Source organism: Odocoileus virginianus, chromosome 20 (assembly GCF_023699985.2).
Source record: "Odocoileus virginianus isolate 20LAN1187 ecotype Illinois chromosome 20, Ovbor_1.2, whole genome shotgun sequence".
NCBI lineage: Eukaryota > Metazoa > Chordata > Mammalia > Artiodactyla > Cervidae > Odocoileus > Odocoileus virginianus.
This window is the reverse complement of record NC_069693.1, coordinates 49539104-49558911: the sequence shown is the minus strand read 5'-3', so window position 1 is coordinate 49558911 and position 19808 is coordinate 49539104. Positions and strand designations below refer to the sequence as shown.

Here is a 19808-nt window from a genome sequence, read left to right as displayed (position 1 = left end):
CCTTCTCAACACAAAAGCCCCTAGAATCCTTCTCACACAGTAGCCCTCATCTAAACCACAGCATCTTAGAACCTTCCCAACATAGCCGTCCCATGAAATCGTTCCAAACACTGCAGACCCTCAGTATCCTTCTCAACAAGGCAGCACCTTGGAATCCTCCATAACTTTTTAACCACAGCTCTTCAAAATAATTTTCATCATAGAAGCCCTCAGAATTCTTCCCAACACAGCAGTCCCTCAGAATCCTCTCAGTACAGCAACCTCTCACTTTCTTCCCAAAGATCAGCCACTCAGAATTCTCAACATGGCAGCCCTTCAGGATCCTTCTCAACACAGCAGTCACTCAGAATCCTTCTCAACATGGTAGCAACACAGATCTTTTCCAGCTGTGGCCCTTCAGCAGCCTTCTGAACACAGAAGCCCCTCAGAACCATCACAGCAACGTAGATCCTAAGATTCTTCTCAACACGGAGGTACTCACAATCCTGATATGGCACCCCCTCAGGATTCTACTCAACACAGCAGTCCCTCATAGTCATTTTCAACATGGCAGCCCCTCTGAATCCTTGTGAACACAGTAGCCTCTCAGATCCTTCTCAACATGGCAGCAGCCCCTTAGAATCCTCCAAAGTACGGCAGCCCCTAAGATTCAATACTGAGGCCCCTCAGAATTCTTGTGAACATTGCGGCACCTCAGAATCCTTCCCAACACTGCAGCACCACAGAACTTTCTCAGTATGGCAGCATCACAAATCCTCCTCAACACAGTGGTCCCCCAAAATTCTTCTCAACACAGTAGCCCTTCAGATCCTTCTTAACACTGTACCCTCAGAATCCTTCCATACACAACAGGCTCTCAGAACACTTCTCAACAAGGCAGCAGCTTGAAATCCTCCTCAACATGGCAGCCTTTCAGGATCTTCTGAACACAGTAGCTCTCCTATCCTTCTCAACACAGCAGGCCCTGAGAATCCTCCAAAAGATGGCTACCTCTAAGATCCTTGTCAACATTTTGAGGACCCTAGAATCCTTCTAAACATGACAGCCCCTTACAATCTTTTGAAACATGGCAGCACCTCAGAATCCTCAGCTCAGCAGTCACACAGAGTATTTCTCAATCCAGTAGCTCCCCCCAAATCCTTCCCAACACACCAGCGTCTCACATCCTTCCAACACAGTAGCCACTTAGAATTCTTCTCAATAAGGCAGCACCTCAGAATCCTCCTCAACAGGAGAGGAAGGCCTAATCTTTTTCAACTTGGCAGCCCCTCAGATCCTTCCCAACAGGGCAGTCCCTCAGATCCTCCACAAAAGAGCAGCTTCTCAGAATGCTGCTCAACACACATCCCTCAAAATACTTTTAAACATGGTACACTTTCAGAATCACTGTTAACACAACACTCCTCAGATCCTTTCCAATACAGCTGCCCTCAGAATCCTTCTCAACATGGAGCACCTCAAAAATTACTCAACATGACACTACCTCAGATCCTCAACCCTGCACCTTCTCAGAAGCCTTCTAAAAATAGCAGGCCCTCAAATCCTCAACATGACAGCTCACAAAATTCTTCTTAACACAGAGGTCCTTCCTCTGAATCCATCTCACAGAACAGCCCCTCAGAATTCTCAACATGGAAGCCCGTCAGAATCCTGAACAGAGCAGCACCTAAGAATTATTCCTAACACAGCAGCCCCACAGATCCTTCTCAAGATGTAATCCACTCAGATCCTCAAAAAAACAGCCCTCTCAGATCCTTTCCAACTCAGCAGGTTCTGAGAATCCATCTCAATATGGAGTACCTCAAAAACTTACTCAACACGACATTGCCCAGATCCTCCTCAACCTTGCACACCCTCAAAACCCTTTTCAACATGGCAAACCCTAAGTTTCTGCTCCACAGGGAGGTACAAAGGATCTTTCTCCACATAGCAGCTCCTCAGAATACATCTAAACACAGCACCCCTCAAATACTTCTCAACATAGCAATTCCTCACATCCTTCTCAACGCAGCAGCCCCTAAGATTCTTCTAAACAGGTAAGTCATCAGAATCCATCTCACAATGCAGCCCTTCTGATCCTAAGCCCCTAAAATACTTCTCGATACAAAAGTCCTCAAAATCCTGACATGGCAGCCCCTCAGAATCCTTCCCAAATTGCAGTTGCTAACATTCTTAACACTGCAGGCCCTGAGAATCCTTCTCAACAAGGCAGCACCTCAGATCCTCCTCAGCAAGCCAGCCCTCCCAAATTCCTCTCAACATAGCAGCCCCTTAGAATGCCTCTCACGTGGCATCCCTCAGAATACTTCCCAATACAAAAGTCCCTCAAATCCTTGTCAACACAGCACTCCCTCAGATCTTTCCCGATGGGGTAGCTCTCGTGAACCCTCCAAAATACAGCAGCCCCTAAACTTCTTCTAAACACAAGGCCCTCAGAATCTTTCCCAACCCAGCAGCCCCTCAGATCCTTCCCAACACAGAAAGCCCCCAGAATCCTTCTGAACACAGAAGCCCTCCTCCAGATCCTTCTCAACACAATAGCCCCCTAATCCTTCTCACACAATAGCCCTCAGGATCCACCTAAATTGCGGCATATCAGAACCTTCCCAGCATGGCAGTCCCTCAGAATCCTTCCAAATACTGCAGGCCCTTTGTATTCTTCTCAATAGACAGAACCTCAGAGTCCTTCTCAACATGCAGTTTTTCAAAATAATTTTCATCATAGCTGCTCTCAGAATCCTTCCCAACACAGCAGTCCCACAGAATCCTCTCAATATGTCAGTCTCTCACTTCCTTCTCCAAAAGCAACCATTCACAATCCTCAATACAGGTGGCCCTCAAAATCATTTTCAACATGGCAGTCTCTCAGTGTGTTAAATCACTCAGTCGTGTCTGGCTCTATCCAACCCATGGACTGTAGCCCACCAGGTTCCTCTGTCCATGGGATTTTCCAGGCAAGACTACTGGAGTGGGTTGCCATTTCCTTCTCCAGATCTTCCCAACCCAGGGATCAAACTTCAAAAACATCTCAATATGGCAGCACCTTAGATCCTTCCCAATGCTATAGCCATTCATAAAACGTTCTGAACACAGAAGTCCCTCAGAACCATCTCAGTAAGGCAGCCCCTAAGATTCTTCTCAACACAGAGGCCCTCAGAATCCCACCTAATAGGACAGCCCCTAAGATTCTTTTCAGCACTGCATGCCATCTGAACACTTCTCAACAAAGTAGCAGCTGGGAATTCTCAATATCACAGTCCCTCAGAATCCTTCCCCAAACTGCAGGCATTCAAATCATCCTCAGGAGGAGGATCTGAATCAGCATCTTTTCAATATTACAGCCCCTCAGAACCCTTCCCAATACTGTAGCACCTCAGAATCCTTCTCAACACAGCAGCCCCTAACAAAGAGGCCATCAGAATCCATCTCACAAGACATCCCTTCTGAATTGTCCTCAACATGGCAGCCCCTAAGATACTTCTCAACACAAAAGCCCTCAGAATTCTTGTGACACACCTGACCATCAGAATCCTTCCAAACATGGTAACCACTAAGAATTCTCATCAACACAGCAGTCCCTAAGATTCTTCTCAACACAGCAACCCTTAAAATCCTTCTCAAAATGAGAGCCCGTAGGAATCCATCTAAACAAAGCAGCCTCTAAGAACCCTTCCCAACATGGTAGTTCCTCAGATCGTTCTCAGAATCCTTCTCAACACAGCAGCACCTCAGAATTCTTACCAACATGGCATCCACTCACAAACCTTATCAACACGGCATGCCTCAGAATCATTCTCAACACAACAGCCACTCAGATTCTTCCCAACACAGCAGGCCCTCAGAATCCTTCTCAACGTGAAGCACCTCAAAATCTTACTCAACATGACACTACCTCAGAATCCTCCTGAACACCACAGCCCCTCAGATTCTTGACAACACAAAAGCCTTCAGAATCCTTTTGACATGGCCGCCCTTCATAATCATTTCCACCACTGCACCTACTAAGATTCTTCCCAACATGGTGGCCCCTAAGATTCTTCTTAACACCGAGGCCCTCAGCATCCTTCTGACACAGCAGGCCTTGAGAATCCTTCCCCTCTAAATACTGCATCTCCTCAGATCCTTTCCAATATGGCTGCCCCTCAGAATCCTTCTGAACACTACAAGTCCTCAGTGTCCTCAACAAGGCAGCCCCTCAGAATCATCTTAACACAGAAGCCTTTGAGAATCCTCAGAAACATGGCAGTCCCTAAAATTATTCTCAACATGGAGACCCTCAGAATCCTACCCAATACAACAGTACCTCAGATACCTTCTCAACACAGCAGTCCCTCAGAACTCTTCCCAAATAGGCAGTTCCTCAAGAACTGTCCCAACACAGCAGGCCACAGATGCTTCTCAACATGGCATCCCCTCAGAATCCTCAACACAGCAGCCCCTCAAGGATCCGTCTAAACACCCCAGACCCTCAAAATTCTTCTCAACATGGCAGCACCTCAGGTCCTTCCTAACACGGCAGCCTCTCAGAATCCTTCTGAACACAGCAGCCCCTCAGATCCTTCTCAACACCTCAGCTGCTGAGAAACCTCCAAAAAAAAAAAAATCACCTCCTAACGTTCTTCTCAACACAGAGGTCCTCGGAATACTTCCCAGCATGCAGCTCCTACAATTCTTCTCAACATGGCAGCCCCTAGAATCATTCTCGCCTGGTAGCCCCTCAGAATCTTTCCCAAACTGCAATTGCTACATTCTCCTCAACATGGCCGGCCCTCCAAATCCCTCTCAATACTGCAGCCCCTCAGAATCTTTCCCAACATGGCAGCCCCTGGGACCCTTCTCATCACCCAGCATTCCCAAGTTCTTCTCAACATGGCAGACCCACAGATCCTTTGCAACACAGCAGCCCCTCAGGATCCTTGCCTAGGCGACAGCCCACAGATCCTTCTCAACAATGCAGCCCTTTAGAGTCTTCCTCAATTCCACATCCCCTGAGAATCCTTCTCCACATGGCAGCACCTCAGAATTCGTCTCCTAAGAGCAGCAACACCAGCCGATCGTAATTGAAACTTGACATAACCTCTTCTGGCCACGGTCAGGCAGGGCATCTTTGCACCCATTTACCCACTGAGAGGTTCAGATTTACCAACTTTTATTTTTTTGAGGGATGAAAGCACTTCCCACACATGGGAGCTTTTAATTTCCAAAACCCCGTGTTGGGGGCCTTTTTTCATGGTTCAAGAGACAGAACAGACAAAACAAACAGTAAAATAGACTGAGATTCATCATATCAGTAATTACATTCCAAGTAAAAGTCTAAAATAGTCCAATTAAAACCCAAGACTGTCAAGATGATAAAAAAGCAAGACCTGACCATATGCTGTCTACAAGAAATGCATTTTAAAATTCCAAGCCATGGTTAGGTTCACAGTAAAAGAGTGGGAAGAGAAATTCTGTACAAACGCTAATCTTAAGGATGCTAGTGAGGCTATATTCATAGAAGAGAAGGCGGATATAATGACAAAGTAATTCAGAGACAAAAATGGAAATTTCATAATAAAAAGGCAATTCACAGTGTGTGCTTAATAACAAGAGTTTCAAAAACCATGAGCAAAAAATTCATAGGATTAAAGGGAAAAATAGACAAATCGGCAATCATAACCAGAGATTTTAACACTTTCTCAGAATCAAACAGAATAACTAGACCTCCCCACCCTGCTGCCCACTCCCCAAAAATCTGCAAAGCCATGGAAGGTCTGACCTAAGCTCTGGATCATCTTGACATAATGGAGAGTTCTAAAACACTGCATTCAACAACCACAGAATACACACCCTTTGAGAGCTCAGTAAGGGACTTGCTTCCCTGGTGCTCCAGTGGTTAGCACTCCACGCTCCCAATGCAGATGGCCCAGGGTTTAATCACTGTTCAGGGAACTAGATCCCACATGCCACAAATAAAGACCTTACCTGTCACAACGAAGAGCCCACATGCCACAACAAAGACCCGATGCAGCCAAATAAACAAATATTTAAAAAAATAGAGGTCAACAAGACAGACTGCACCTGAGCCACAGAGTAGGTCTCAAATGCCACAGCAACGTACATGTGTTCTCTGACCATGACGCACTTGAGGGAGAAACCACAAGCGCATCGAGGAAACTCCCAAATCACTGGAAACTGAAACACAATTCTAAACATCCCAAGGGTCAAAGAAGAAATTGCAGCAAAAATTAGCAAAGGTTTGAACGACATGAAAGTGAAACCAGAACATATCAAAATCAGTAAGACGCAGCCAAAGCAGTACTTAGAGGGAAATTGTTAGTGGGGGGCTAGAGGCCAAGGGTGCGTGGGCCCAGAGTCTTCAAGGTCCCAAAACTCAAGGTGCTACTGGTTCTCTCTCACAGGGATGTCTTTGCAGTTGCTGCCACCTGCCATGTGTAAAACGAGTCCCCACAGGACACCCCAGCACAGCCCCCCGCCCCTGACTTCCGCTATACTGGTAATTACTCATCCTAGACCTCCCTTCCCTACAATGTTAGGAACTAGGGCTGGTCTCGGCCTCTGCTGCTCACCCAGGGCCCAGCCCCATGTCCACGTCCTGCTCATCCACCAGGAGCCCTGAGCTCCACACCGGGGTCACCTCGACTCCAGCGCAGGTACTCACGCTTCTCCAGCTGGTCGCCGACCACCCTGAGGAAGGCCACGGAGATCATGAGCAGGTTGACGATGAAGCAGGCCTCGCACAGCTTGCCGATGGCGGGGCCACAGAGCACTCCGACCACGCCTTGGTAGGTGGCCTGGCCGCTGACGGAGGCAGCATAGCCCAGGACGACCAGCCCGCTGATCAGGAAGACCAGGGAGACCTGCCGAACAGGACCGTGGCGTTGGGCATGCCAACAGCTGCTCAGCCCACTCCCAGCGAGCCTCAGTTGCAGAGGCCCCGGCCTGACGAGCCACCAGCCCATTCCTCAAAACCAGAGTTACAAAGCAGGTGGAATCTAGAGGCCACGCTGGTCTAAATCTGTAAATCTGGGATCCATGCCAAACCACACCAGCTGGACAAATGAGGCTTTGGAAACCCAGAGTTTAAATTACTTTCCTAAGATCACACGGGTTGTGGGTGGAGAGCCATAAGGCACGGTGGTTAGGAAGCAGGCACACTTGGGTTCAATTCCAACCCCACCACTCACCTGCTCTGTGGCATGAGGCCAACCATCACTCTGTTTTCCCATCCGTGAAATGGGGATGATACCATCTACCTTACTGGGGGATTGTGAAGCATTTGGACCAAACAAAGCAATAATGCACTCAGCTCAGTGCCTGGCAGGTGGTACCTGCTCAAGACATGACGGTCGGGGACTGCCCTGTGGCCTGGTGGCTAAGACTCTGCACTCCCCATGCAGGGTCCTGGGGACTGGATCCTACATGCCACAACTAAGAGTTCACAGGCCTCAACTAAAGAGGCTTTGGGCCACAACTAAGACCCGGTGGAGCCAAATAAATAAATATTTAACAACAACAAAAGAAATGGTCGTTGTTACTCTCCAGACTCCCTCTCCAGGGCTCTCCATACTTCACTTTAAATTTTTCCAACACTATGAAGACTTTTCAAACATCTAGGAAAATTGGAAGAATTTCACAATGAACACCGTGTCCTCACCACCTAGATTCTACCAGGAGTGGGTCCCTGTGCTTATTTTATCACATCTCTTACCATGTGTCCACATGTCCATCTAAACTTGAGGGTACATTTCAAGGCAAGTTGTGGATATCAGTATACTTACCCCCAAAGATTTGGGCATGCATGTCATTAATTGGAGTCTGATGTTTGTTTTTAGTCCTCTCTTGTAAGAAAAAATTTACACACCATGAAATGCACAGAGTCATGAGTGCATCACTGGAAGGGGTACAACTGAGGCATATGTGCAACCTGAACCTCTACCAAGACACAGAACATCACATCCCTGAGTTCCCCTCCTGTTCCCACCCTAGATCCAGAAAAAGCCACTCTAATAGTACTTTGCTTTTATATATTTTCCTATCTGGCTTCTTTCACTGAGCAGTAACACTTGGGAGGGCCAGCCCTGTATGCATCAGTAGTTTATTCCTATGTTTCTTCAGTGCTATTTCACCGGGTGGATAGAATCACTTGGCTGGTCCAGTCCCTTTTGCCAGACATCTGGGCTGTCCTTCATTTTGGCTGCTATGAACGAAGAGCTGAGCATTCTAGAACAAGTCATGCTGAGGACCCACGTTTCCTTCTCCTGGACACACATCTAGGAGTCGAATTCGTGGGTGTCAGGGTAGACATGTGTTCAACTCTGGTAATTTCTTATAAACTGTTTCCAAATCATCTGTGCCACTCGACACCCATCCCCAGCGATGCACTTGAGCCCCACTTGTCCACAGAGTTAAATGTTTTTGAGTCTCTCCAGGCTGGACCTGGTCTCCACACTCAGACCCCCTCCCACAGTTCTATGGAGGAGAAGCACGCAGCAGTGGCAAGGAGCTCAACCTAGAAGCCGGGGGAGAGCTAGGCTGGCCCCTCCAGACACAGCTCGTGCCCGGACTGCGGGCTTGCTCCCACTCCAGCAGCCTGAGGGCATCATCTAACTGGACCAAGTCAGAGAAACTTGGAAGTTCAGAGCCAGAAAGAACACACATGCTCCCTCCAGCCCCTGGACCTCTGTCCAAGGTGGCTCCTCTGCCTGCAACTCCCTCCTGCCTCCAACCACCGCCCCTCACCTGGGACCTCCCTACCCCCTACCACCCCCACCCCCCGCCCCAAGGTCACCTCCTCCAGGAAGCTTCCCCACATTTCACCCCTGAGGTGGGCTCAGCCCTCTGTTTCAGGCTCTGGCTGAGCGATGCCTTTTATGGGCACAATTTTTCTTATGGTGGGTTGAATCCCCTCAATAGTCTCCAGAACCTGTGAAAGGGACTTAGTGGCACCTGTCTTTGCAGGCACAGATAATGAAGATGAAAAGGGGTCTTTGCAGGTAAAATTAAGGACCTTGAGATGAGATCATTCTGGATGATCCAGTTCAGTTCAGTTCAGTCACTCAGTCGTGTCCGACTCTTTGCAACCCCATGAACGGCAGCACGCCAGGCCTCCCTGTCCATCACCAACTCCTGGAGTTTACTCAAACTCATGTCCATTGAGTCGGTGATACCATCCAGCCATCTCATCCTCTGTCGTCCCCTTCTCCTCCTGCTCCCAACCCCTCCCAGCATCAGGGTCTTTTCCAATGAGTCAACTCTTCGCATGAGATGGCCAAAGTATTGGAGTTTCAGTTTCAGCATCAGTCCTTCCAATGAACACCCAGGACTGATCGGGCCTCAAATCCAATGGCAAGTGTCCTTAGACAGAAAAGGAGGAGACACAGAGGAGCAGGCCAAGTGACGACGTGGCCACCAGCGAAGGAACAGCTGGAGCCCCAGGAGCTGGAGAGGAAGGAAGGACATTCCGCTAGAGCCTTTGAGGAGACATGACTCTCCAGGACTGGGAGAGAATACACTTTGGTTGTTTTACACGCCTCAGTTTGTGGTCCTTCGATCCAGGGGGCTGCTGCATACAGTGTGGGGATCCTTGGAGATCACCACCAGACTCTAAGCTCCATGGAGACTGGGATCATGTCTTTTAGCTTACATTCAGCCCCCAGGAGAAAACCCAGTACATAGCAGGCACTAGTAAATATTTTGGACAAAAGGAAGTGAAGGGGGTCAGACTGAGCCTCGGCCAGTGGAGGTGCGTCTCTGCTAACGCAGTGAGCTGACCACATAGGACTGGGTGACCCTCAAGAGGGTCCCTGAGCCTCTGAGCAGCCAGTTGGCAAAAGCCCCTGGCCAGGCTGTCTGTCTCTTTGGAGCCGAGGAAGATCCAGGCTCATTAATTTCATTAATCCTCCAATGCTAATGGAGCCATTAGAGACCTAAAATCTCACACCACTAGCCTCCCAGTGGCAGGGATGTTTACATTCTGCCAACCCAAGACGGGGCAGAACTTTCTGGTGAAGAGGGAGAGACAGGAAATGGGGTGGGGGAAGGGTTAGCTGCTCACCAGCCTGAGCTTTTCCCTTGTGGGGAGTTTCCATTTATTCCTATTTGGGCTCCCCTTTCCTCAAGTCTGCCTGCTCAGGGCAGGAGCTTTAGACCATCCTGGGCCAACGGCAAGCCTCCCCAGCAGCATCCGCGTCACCAGGGAGGCCCACCCACCCAGAGTCAGCATCTGCGGCCCTGGAGGCGCTGGGAGACCCCACACAGAGCCTGGGGAGTGAGCAGGGCGCCTGCCTGCCTCAGCCCAGCCTGCTGCCCGTCTGTGCCTGACACGGATCCCCACGCCAGCCCCACCCGCTCCATTGCTGACCCTCTGTGGCTGGAGGTCAGGCTCCCTGTTCGGGGACAGCAAACAGCCTTGTTGCCCATCACGTGCACCCACACAAGCTGGGGCTCAGTGCTGCATTGGAGGGGGCTTCTCAGCTTCCACCATTCCCAAAGAGGTCGCCCCGACCCCTCCCCATCACACTGCCCACCATTTCATTCGACTCCCTGAATCTTATCCAAGCTCCCCCTTACAACAAGCTTCAGGAGGACAGAGCCTGCATGGTCCAGACAGGCGCTGGGCCAGCGCAGGGGCGGCACGAGCTACTGGACACCACGCAGGGTGGTGTTTGGCAGCTTCCAGAAGGATCAGAAAGGCCCAACGGAGCCCTTATCAGCGGCTGCCAGGAAAAAGCCTTTGACATGATGCCCGTCAAAGAGCTCACCAGGAAACGCCTGATTCCTATCAGCTAATAAAATGAAGCTGTGCTAACCAGCAGCTCTTCTCTGCTGAGGACGGTCAGTCCCTGGAACTTTCTGGAAAGGGAGGGAGTTCGGGCTCCACACGCAGCAGTGGCCGAACACCCCTGACACTGGCAGGCTGGGGGCTCACGGCAAGTCGGTCCTGCTCTGCCCACGGGATTTGGGCTTTAGCTGTGGAGTGGAGACCAGCCGCCAAGACAGGCAGTGGCTCAGCTCACAGGCCGGGTTCATCGGCTGCAGGTGTGGCGAGCACAGCTCCACCTGCCCTCCCCCACCCCTCGCCCCAAGCCACACCTGGCCGCGTGGCCCTCAGTTACAAGGATGCTCACGGCCCGGGTCTACAGGTTTACACCGGGATTTTCCATTCTCCCCCATGAGCCGAGGGACAAAAAAACAAAACACAGGAGTAATTTTGAAGACAGGCAACTCTACAGAAGCAATGCCTAGGGCTCCACCTGGAAAAATAAAATTCAGCTCCCACCTGCTCCCAAAGACCACCCTCGCCCGCCCCGCCCTGCCCCGCCCCACCCCGTGAAACAGCCCCCGACGACTTACCAGCTCCACGAGGAAAGCGGGGGCCACTCCCCCCGCCTTGTGGAAGGCCCACGGAAAGTTGAGCAGACCAGCGCCCAGCGCAGACTTCAGGAGGATGAAGACGGCGCCCAGCGAGGACAGGCCAGGGCCTGTGGCCGTGGGGACCGGCTTTTCCGAAAGGCCTCCGCCTCCTGGGGTCTGCCCCTCCATGGCTGGAAGCAGAGTGGGGAGGGGGGGTCGTCTCGGTACCTCCTCCCTTGTTCTCGGCATCCTTCTCCAGCTTGGAGGGGTTTTTCCTCCATTGAGTCAGGGCATCCATCGCAACCACCCTGGCCTCTATCGTTTTCCGAGCCTCTGATCCCCTTTCCAGAGTGTTACGCACCCACCTGCCCTGTAACTCCTGGTCCTCATGCCTTCCCCTCAACAAATGTTTCCCCCCAACTTTTACCCCTGTTCATGGGCACTCCTGCCACCGGGGCCACCCCCTCCCCTTTCTCTTCCAATCCCCAAACTCCTCCCTCTATCATTCTTTTCACCCATCCCCCTGCCTCCAGCACCTGGTCCTTACCACCAAGTCCAGTCTTCACGGAGACCAGCAGTCCTGGGCCATCGGGGATGGGATTCAGGTTCACTCCAGAGGACCCGGAGGGGTGGGCAAATGAGTCAGGAATCGTGGGGGGCCCTAGACAGCATGGGTGAGGGTCACAACCCCAAATCTAGGAGGATGGGACCAAGAGGTCAGGCCATCCGTCCCAAGAACTTGCAGCTTCTGAGGCTGCTGGTCTGAGCGGGGGAGGAGAGGAGGCTTAAGAAGCACTGGGGCGGGGCTTTCCCTGAGCCCCGGGTCAGGGGAGCTGGCTGATCTCACCCAGCGACCTAGGCCGGGGGCCCAAGGCCTCCTACCAGGACACCTCTCCAGGCCCCCTCCTGTCACCTGCTAGGGACGCCGTGCCTGGCTACCCAGCTACAGAAAGGGGTCTGTCTGCCCTCCTCGCAGAGGGGCTGGAGATTCACATAGGCAAAGGCCCAGGAGTTTCACCGCGTGGCTCTGCAGACTAATGAACCCTCAAATCACCTGGAGGTGGGTTAAGAGGCCAGAGCCAACCCGCTCACCCTGTTCTGGGTGAGCAGCGTGCTGGGGGTCCCTGGACCACATTTTGAGTAGAGGCCACCTCTCCAACCTGACACAGTCAGCTTAGATACAGCCAGAATACAGGAAACAGTTCCAATCTGGAAAACACAGGTCCGTGAAGGTCAGATCTTGAATTCGGAGGTGAACTTGCCTGTTCCCGGCACCCAGGCTCAAATCCCCTCGAGAGTGTGTTAAAGCACGGGCCGTGGGGTCCCTCCGTGGCATTGCTGACTCGGGGGTACGGAGGCCCTTCCTGAGAACTGATGCTTTAAGTTAAACATCTTCAGTGCCTCCCTCAGTCCAAGTGTCTGCAGAGATGGGCACCAAAATCGTGTCTCATGGGCTCGAGCCCACGACGATGCCCCCTCGCTGCAGCGGCTCCATTTGGTCTGCTGAGTGGCAGGTGAGTCTGCAGGTGCCAGGGGACAGGAGCCAGAGCGGGCTGGCATCTGGGCCGTAGAGCCGCGGCCCCCACGTGTGCAGTCTCACTGGGACCCAGGCCTTGCAGGGCATGCTGGACAGCTCCCAGAGTCCTCTCGCCCAATCCCGAGGGCTGTCGCCATGGTCTGTATGGAGCAGGGCTCCCCTGAGGTGGGGCAAGTGGCTCGAAACGTGACAGCTGACCAGTGCCAGAGCTGGGAATCAGCCCCGAGTGTCCCCTCAAAGCGAACAGTGTCACACTGCCACCCCCCTCGTCCCTGTCCAGATTCCAAAGGTGCCCGAATGGGAATGGATGAGTAAGGGCGGGGATGAATGGGTGAGTGGGTGGCAGGACACGGTGGGGGTGGGGGAGAGGCTGGGGTGCCCAGTCCCTCCCGAAATCACATGGCTCAGCCCTCCCCCTCCACCACCCCAGGCAGTGAAGATCAAGGGCCCTCACAGCGGCCTGGCTTTGTACTCCTTAATCTGGGCAGGCTTTGTACTCTTTAATGTGGGCTCAGGGCTCCAGGGCACCTCCCTGTCCCGCCTGGGTCCCTCATTAGCTGCCCATTAACGTGCATGACTTAGAAATTGGCCACTGGGCTGTGAAATTCCACTCAATGGGGAAAGCCTCTTAATTCTGAGGGGCTTTGATATGCCCTCTGCTGAATCCCAGGGCTGCGTGACCTTTCTTGGGGAGGAGAGGCACCCCTGGGGCCTGTCTGTGTGGGCGGGCGGCTCTAGTGGTACAAGGGGCTCAGCCCAGCATCCCGCACACAGCCCCACATCGCCCCCCAGGGGAGCACCCGGCCAGGGATGGTCCCGGGTCCCTTCTTTCCGTCTTCACAGGTACTGGTCACCTGGCAGGGTTCAAACTTCAGGGAAAAGTGACTTCAGCTCATTTCCACGAGCTTTTGTGCTCACACCCTTCAGAAAATTCTGGAAGACAGATGGGCAGGTCTCAGGAAACTGAGGGCCTGGGACTGTGATCCACGCCTCACAGGGGTCACCTGCAGAGTGGTGGGAACAGCCCCTCCTACCCTGAGAACAGGGACACAGGAGAGGTCAGAGGGCAGAGAGACAAGGCTGACAGAAGCAGAGGGTGGATTGGTGCACACTGGAGGTGAGGAGGGGGTGACTCGAGAAGCCGGGACAGGCCAGGAAGCCAATTCTACCCTGGAGCCCTCCTAGGGCACCAACCGCGTTTTAGTTCCACAAAGCTGATTTGGACTTACAACCTCCAGGACTGCAGGGAAAAAACGTTGTCAGTGCTTCCTGGTAACTTGTGACAGCAGCAGTGGGAAACAGATATACCCAGCACCACGAGTTCTGATGGTCGGTGCCTCTCAGGGTGGAGGCCCATGGTCCACCCACCCTAGCTCTGGGCCTTTTGTAAGTAGCAAGTCAGAGACGGGGGACTTCCAGGCGACACTCGGCCCACAACATGGGCCTTGCTGTCCCCTCACCCTATGAAAGGGATGGACCCCTGAGTTACGATCCACAGTCCCGCTCCGGCTAAAGGAAAACTGTGCCTTGGCATTTGAAAGTGAGAAAGTATCTTCAAACAGCCTTAATATCGACCTTCCTCCACCCACTGCATCCATAGGAAGAGTCCCCAGGTGTCAGCAGCCAGACCGGAGGCTGAGTCACAGGGCAGTGGGCAGGTGCCCAGCTCTCAGTTCAGTTCAGCCACTCAGTCATGTACGACTCTTTGCAACCCCGTGGACTGCAGCACGCCAGGCCTCCCTGTCCATCACCAACTCCCAGAGCTTGCTGAAACTCATGTCCATCGAGTCGGTGATGCCATCCAACCATCTCATCCTCTGTCATCCCCTTCTCCTGCCTTCAATCTTTCCCAGCATCAGGGTCTTTTCCAATGAGGCAGTTCTTCACATCAGGTCTCCAAAGTATTGGAGCTTCCTTCAGTTTCAGCATCAGTCCTTCCAATGAATATTCAAGACTGGTCCCTCTTAGGAAATTGACTGGGTTGATCTCCTAGGGACTCTCAAGAGTCTTCTCCAACACCACAGTTCAAAAGTATCAATTCTTCGATGCTCAGCTTTCTTTATAGTCCAGCTCTCACATCCATACATGACTGCTGGAAAAACATTAGCTTTGACGAGACGGACCTTTGTTGGCAAAGTAATGTCTCTGCTTTTTAATATGCTGTCTAGGTTGGTCACAATTTTTCTTCCAAGGAGCAGGCGTCTTTTAATTTCATGGCTCCAGTCACCATCTGCAGTGATTTTGGAGCCCAAAAATATAAAGTCTATCACTGTTTCCATTGTTTCTGTATCTATTTGCTGTGAAGTGATGGGACTGAATGCCATGATCTTAGTTTTCTGAATGTTGAGTTTTAAACCAACTTTTTCACTCTCCTCTTCTGCTTTTATTAAGAGGCTCTTTATTTCTTCTTCGCTTTCTACCATAAGGGTGGTGTCATCTGTGTATCTGAGGTTATTGATATTTCTCCCAGCAATCTTGATTCCAGCTTGTGTTTAATCCAGCCTGGCATTTTGCATGATGTACTCTGCCTAAAAGTTAAATAAGCAGGATGACAATATACAGCCTTGACATACTCCTTTCCCTATTTGGAACCAATCTATTGTTCCATGTTCAGTTCTAACTGTTGCTTCTTGAGCTGTATACAGATTTCTCAGGAGGCAGGTCAGGTGGTCTGGTATTCCCATCTCTTTAAGAATTTTCCAGTTTGTTGTGATCCACACAGTCAAAGGCTTTGTCATAGTCAATAAAGCAGATGTTTTTCTGGAACTCTTGTTTTTTTTTTGATGATCCAACAGATGTTGGTAATTTGATCTCTGGTTCCTCTACCCTTTCTAAATCCAGCTTAAACATCTGGAAGTTCACAGTTCACATACTATTGAAGCCTGGCTTGGAGAATTTTGAGCATTACTTTGCTAGCGTGCGAGCATACGGTAGTTTGGACATTTTTTAGCATTGCCTTTCTTTGGGATGGGAATGAAAACTGACCTTTTCCCATCCTGTGGCCACTGCTGAGTTTTCAAATTTGCTGACATACTGAGTGCAGCACTTTAACAGCCTCATGTTTTAGGATTTGAAATAGCTCAACTGGAATTCCATCACCTCCACTAGCTTTGTTCATAGTGATGCTTTCTAAGGCCCACTTGACTTTACATTACAGGATGTCTGGCTCTAGGTGAGTGATCACACCACAATGGTCAGACATGGACACGTCTGTGTCCCTATTTACCTTAGGGACCCCTTAAGGCAGATTTCTAGGCTCTTCCCAAGGAGCATACAAGGCCCAGGGATCTCTGCCTGCACTGCTCTCGTGTTACCAGCTAATTAAAACAACATCCTCTTACAGTAACATCCTCTTAATAGCACCACCCACTGGGGGAAAAAATTGAATTTTTTCCTCTGAAAACTTCTACTTACTCTACACGTGACAGTCTTAACTCACTTCATCTTGGAGCCAGTAAACATTAAGTAGCACCACCAGTATTACCAGCAAGCAGGCAGCCTTCCCACCATTAGAAGCAATCTGGCACTGGGGGCTCAGAGCTCAGGCCCAGGCCAGATCTGGGTTGGAAGGCTGGCCCCCCTCAGCTGAGAAATGGTGGTTGGGGTATCACAGGATGACTGAGACTACCCACCCAGACCCCTTAATGCACGCAAAACATCCCCAAGGCTAGGCCAGCGGTGCGTCAGCAGAGGCAGCACCACCGTTCCAGGCGGGCTCACTGAGCACAGGCTCGTTTCGGTGGGAGGGCCTCAGGGTTCCTGTGCCCGGGCACCAGAGGCTAGGTGGTGCAGCGAAGACCCCAGACCCGGGTGCCAACACAGGGAAGGCTGAGGAAACCCTGCTCACCCCATTCTGGCCCCTCTCCACACAGTCAGGATGCTGCCTGGCTGGGTGAGCATGGTTAGGGACCAGCCCTGGGGCCAACCTCCACGCTCAGCTCCTGGGAGACCCCAGGGCCCTCGAGGACTCCCACGACTATCTATAGCTGTGCTGGGGCAGCTGCTCCTGCTTTTGGTTTTAAAAGACACGGAGCCATTCCCTAGAACAATGAGAGTCCACTCCAAACACACACGGGGACTCTTCCAAGCAGTGAGTAGGCCTCGGGCATGTGTGTCACCAGGAAGAGAACCACCGTCAGCCAGGGGACATAACTGAGCACTGCCTCTGCATCAGGCCCAGGGTTTGATGACGTCAGCCCACCAGCAAGGAAGTGGCTGGTCTGGGTCTACAGCCAGGACCCTGGCATGTTCCTCCCAGGTGGACCTGGTATCCCACAACCCCCGACAGGGCTCTCCCTGGGACAGGGTGGCACAAAGCAGATGCCATCAAGTGGTCCTGCAGAGATTCTCCCCCCATCTGTGCTCACTCACCTTGCTGAAGCCCCTTTTCCAGCTCCGTCTCCGGGGGGAATGGGAGAGCTCTGCAGGGCCCTCAGCAATGTCTCTAAGTCCTCAAAGCAACAGCAGCCACTGCCACTGTGACCTGCCCAGGGTGACATGTGGCAGGGAGAGATGGGCATTGGTGGCTCCTCCCTCGTCCGGGGTCCCTCTCTCCCAGGGACCTCACCCCACACCACCTCTGCCCTTTTCTGTCAGTCTGTCCTCACCTGTCATCTGAAAGCTGATGTCTGGGCCAGCTGAAGGACAGGAAACAGACTATACAGGCAGGGGTTAAAAATTAACAAGCTACCCTGGATGAGGCAATGGTATCTTAGAAATGGACCCTGACAGATAAAATGAACTTCATCAAAATAAAAAACTCAGGCCCATAAGGATACCATTAGGAAAGTAAAAAGATAACCGACAGAATGAGAGAAACTATTTTCAAGTCATGTATCTCATAAGGGACTTTCATCTGAAATATATAAAGAACTCTTACAAGTCAATGATAAAGACAACTCAAAAAATGGACACAGCACTGAAATGGACATTTCTCCAAAGACAGAAAAATGGCCAATGAAACGATGCTCAACAACACTAATCTTTAGGGAAATGCAAGTCAAACCACAATGAGACATCAGTTCACATCCCCTGGGGCGCAACTGTCAAAAAGACAGGTAACAGCATGTGTTGGAGAGAAGGTGAAGCTGTGACCCTCATACACTGCTGGCAGGAACTACTTGATAAAACAGTGAAGCTTTGGAAAGAGAGCTTGGTGGTTCCTCAAAAAATGAAGCATAAAGTTACAGGATTTTACTCTTAGGTGTCATCCCAACAGAAATGAAAACTTATGTCCACACCAAAAATGGTACCCGCATGCTCAAAGCAAGACTATTCACAACAGATAAAAAGTGGAAGCAGCTCAGAGGTCCATCAAGTGAGGATAAACAAAGACGTGTCCACATGACAAGTGTTACTGAGGTCTAGAAAGGAGTGAAGTACTGAGACAGCTATGACACGGACAAACCACTAAAACACACTCCATGGAAGCAGCTAGTCCCCAAAGGCCATGTATTACATGACGCTGTTTACATGCAACGTTCAGAACAGGTGAACTCATAGAGACAGCACATCAGGGCCGACCTGGGGCAGTGGGGGAGGGGACAGAGACTGACTTGCTACTGTGTACAAGGGTTCTTTTAGAGGTGATGAAAATGTTCTGGAATTACAGCAATAATGGGGCATAAACTTGTAAATATACTAAAACCCACAGAACTGTACACTTTTAAACAGAGAATTTTGTAGTAGTGAATTATATCTCAAGAAAAATTCAATAGGCTGATTCAGAACCCATTCCAGGTTGTCATCAGAAGAAAGGGACAGGTGGGAAAGGGACCACTTACACATTGCCTTTTAGCTTCATGCATGCACGCATGCATGTTCAGTCATGTCCGACTCTTTGTGACCCCATGGACTGCAGCCCGCCAGGCCCCTGTGTGTGGGACTTCCCAGGCAAGAAGATTGGAGTGGGTTGCCATTCCCTCCCTCCAAGGGATCTTCCCAACCCAGGGATCGAACCCATGTCTCCTGCATCTCCTGCAGGCAGATGCTTTACCACTGAGCCACATGGGAAGCCCCTTAGCTTCATACAGGTAATGCTTATTTATTGAAAATTTTCTTCACCGACAATGGTGACATCAAGATCCAAATTACAAAACATGATGGCAGTTGATACTTATAAAAATAAAGCGAAGGGCTATGTTTCACAGATTTGTGCAAGTTTCTTTCAAATCTCAGTCTGTCCTTTCATCAAAAAGGAGATCGCAGCATCTGTGTTAGTCCTCGTGATGAAATAGTAAAAAACTGCATTCCATTGACAAAAAAAATAGCTTTGCTTCCAAATAGCACAAGTCTTTAAAGTGACTTTTCCCCAACAATAAATATAGAAAATAGCCTTTATGGAGCACGTCTAGCTTGGTCAGAGCCGCTTCCTCCCGGACAGCCTTTAGACGTCGTCTTAGTCTTTGGTGCATGGGCAGCTAGCGAGATATGACTCCAGGCTGCCCTTCGGGGCCCTCCAGTGGCCCTAGCCCCACGCGGCACAGGCTCTCAGCTCCTGCACACGCCCAGCTGAAGGCTTGAGCCCTTTCAAGCCAGGGTTCCTCAGACCCCACGGCTCCACCTGCCCCCTGGCTGCCCGCGAAGGCGCTCCCTGGCTCTCACGACCAGCTGGGTGGGTGTCACACTGAGGGGGCCTTTGGCGGATGAACCTGCTGCACAAGCTGCGGGCGTTTCACCCTGGGCTTCCTCCGCTTCGGCCTGCTCTTGGCCTTGTTGATCTGCACCACAAAGAAGGCCAAGACCACCATGGCTCCCAGGAAGGCGAAAACGGGAATGGTCTGGCCCACCTCCTGGTTGTAGCGGCCGGGCATAATCCCTGCAGGACAGTGGGAAGATGGTCAGTCTGATGGCTGCAACCAGCTGGGCTCAGAGTGACCCGGAGAAAGGAGGAAAGAAAAGTACAGGACGGCAGGGA

At 51.1% G+C, this 19808-nt stretch overlaps 2 protein-coding genes across 4 annotated transcripts in view; both read right to left on the bottom strand.

Annotated features, from left to right (window-relative positions):
* The window catches only part of SLC38A8 (solute carrier family 38 member 8), a 41479-nt gene extending 29935 nt beyond the window's left edge, over positions 1-11544 (bottom strand). Inside the window, exons 1-2 of the mRNA XM_020915083.2 lie at positions 11356-11544; positions 6662-6860 (exon numbers count right to left, since the gene is read on the bottom strand). Of these exons, the coding sequence (XP_020770742.2) occupies positions 6662-6860; positions 11356-11544 (388 nt within the window). The remainder of the gene's footprint in view (positions 1-6661; positions 6861-11355) is intronic.
* Positions 11545-18316: 6772 nt separating this feature from the next.
* The window catches only part of MBTPS1 (membrane bound transcription factor peptidase, site 1), a 44962-nt gene continuing 43470 nt past the window's right edge, over positions 18317-19808 (bottom strand). For all 3 annotated transcript variants that reach the window (XM_070451464.1, XM_020896579.2, XM_020896589.2), the window contains one exon: positions 18317-19709. In XM_070451464.1, the coding sequence (XP_070307565.1) occupies positions 19513-19709 (197 nt within the window). In that variant the 3' untranslated portion in view covers positions 18317-19512. The remainder of the gene's footprint in view (positions 19710-19808) is intronic.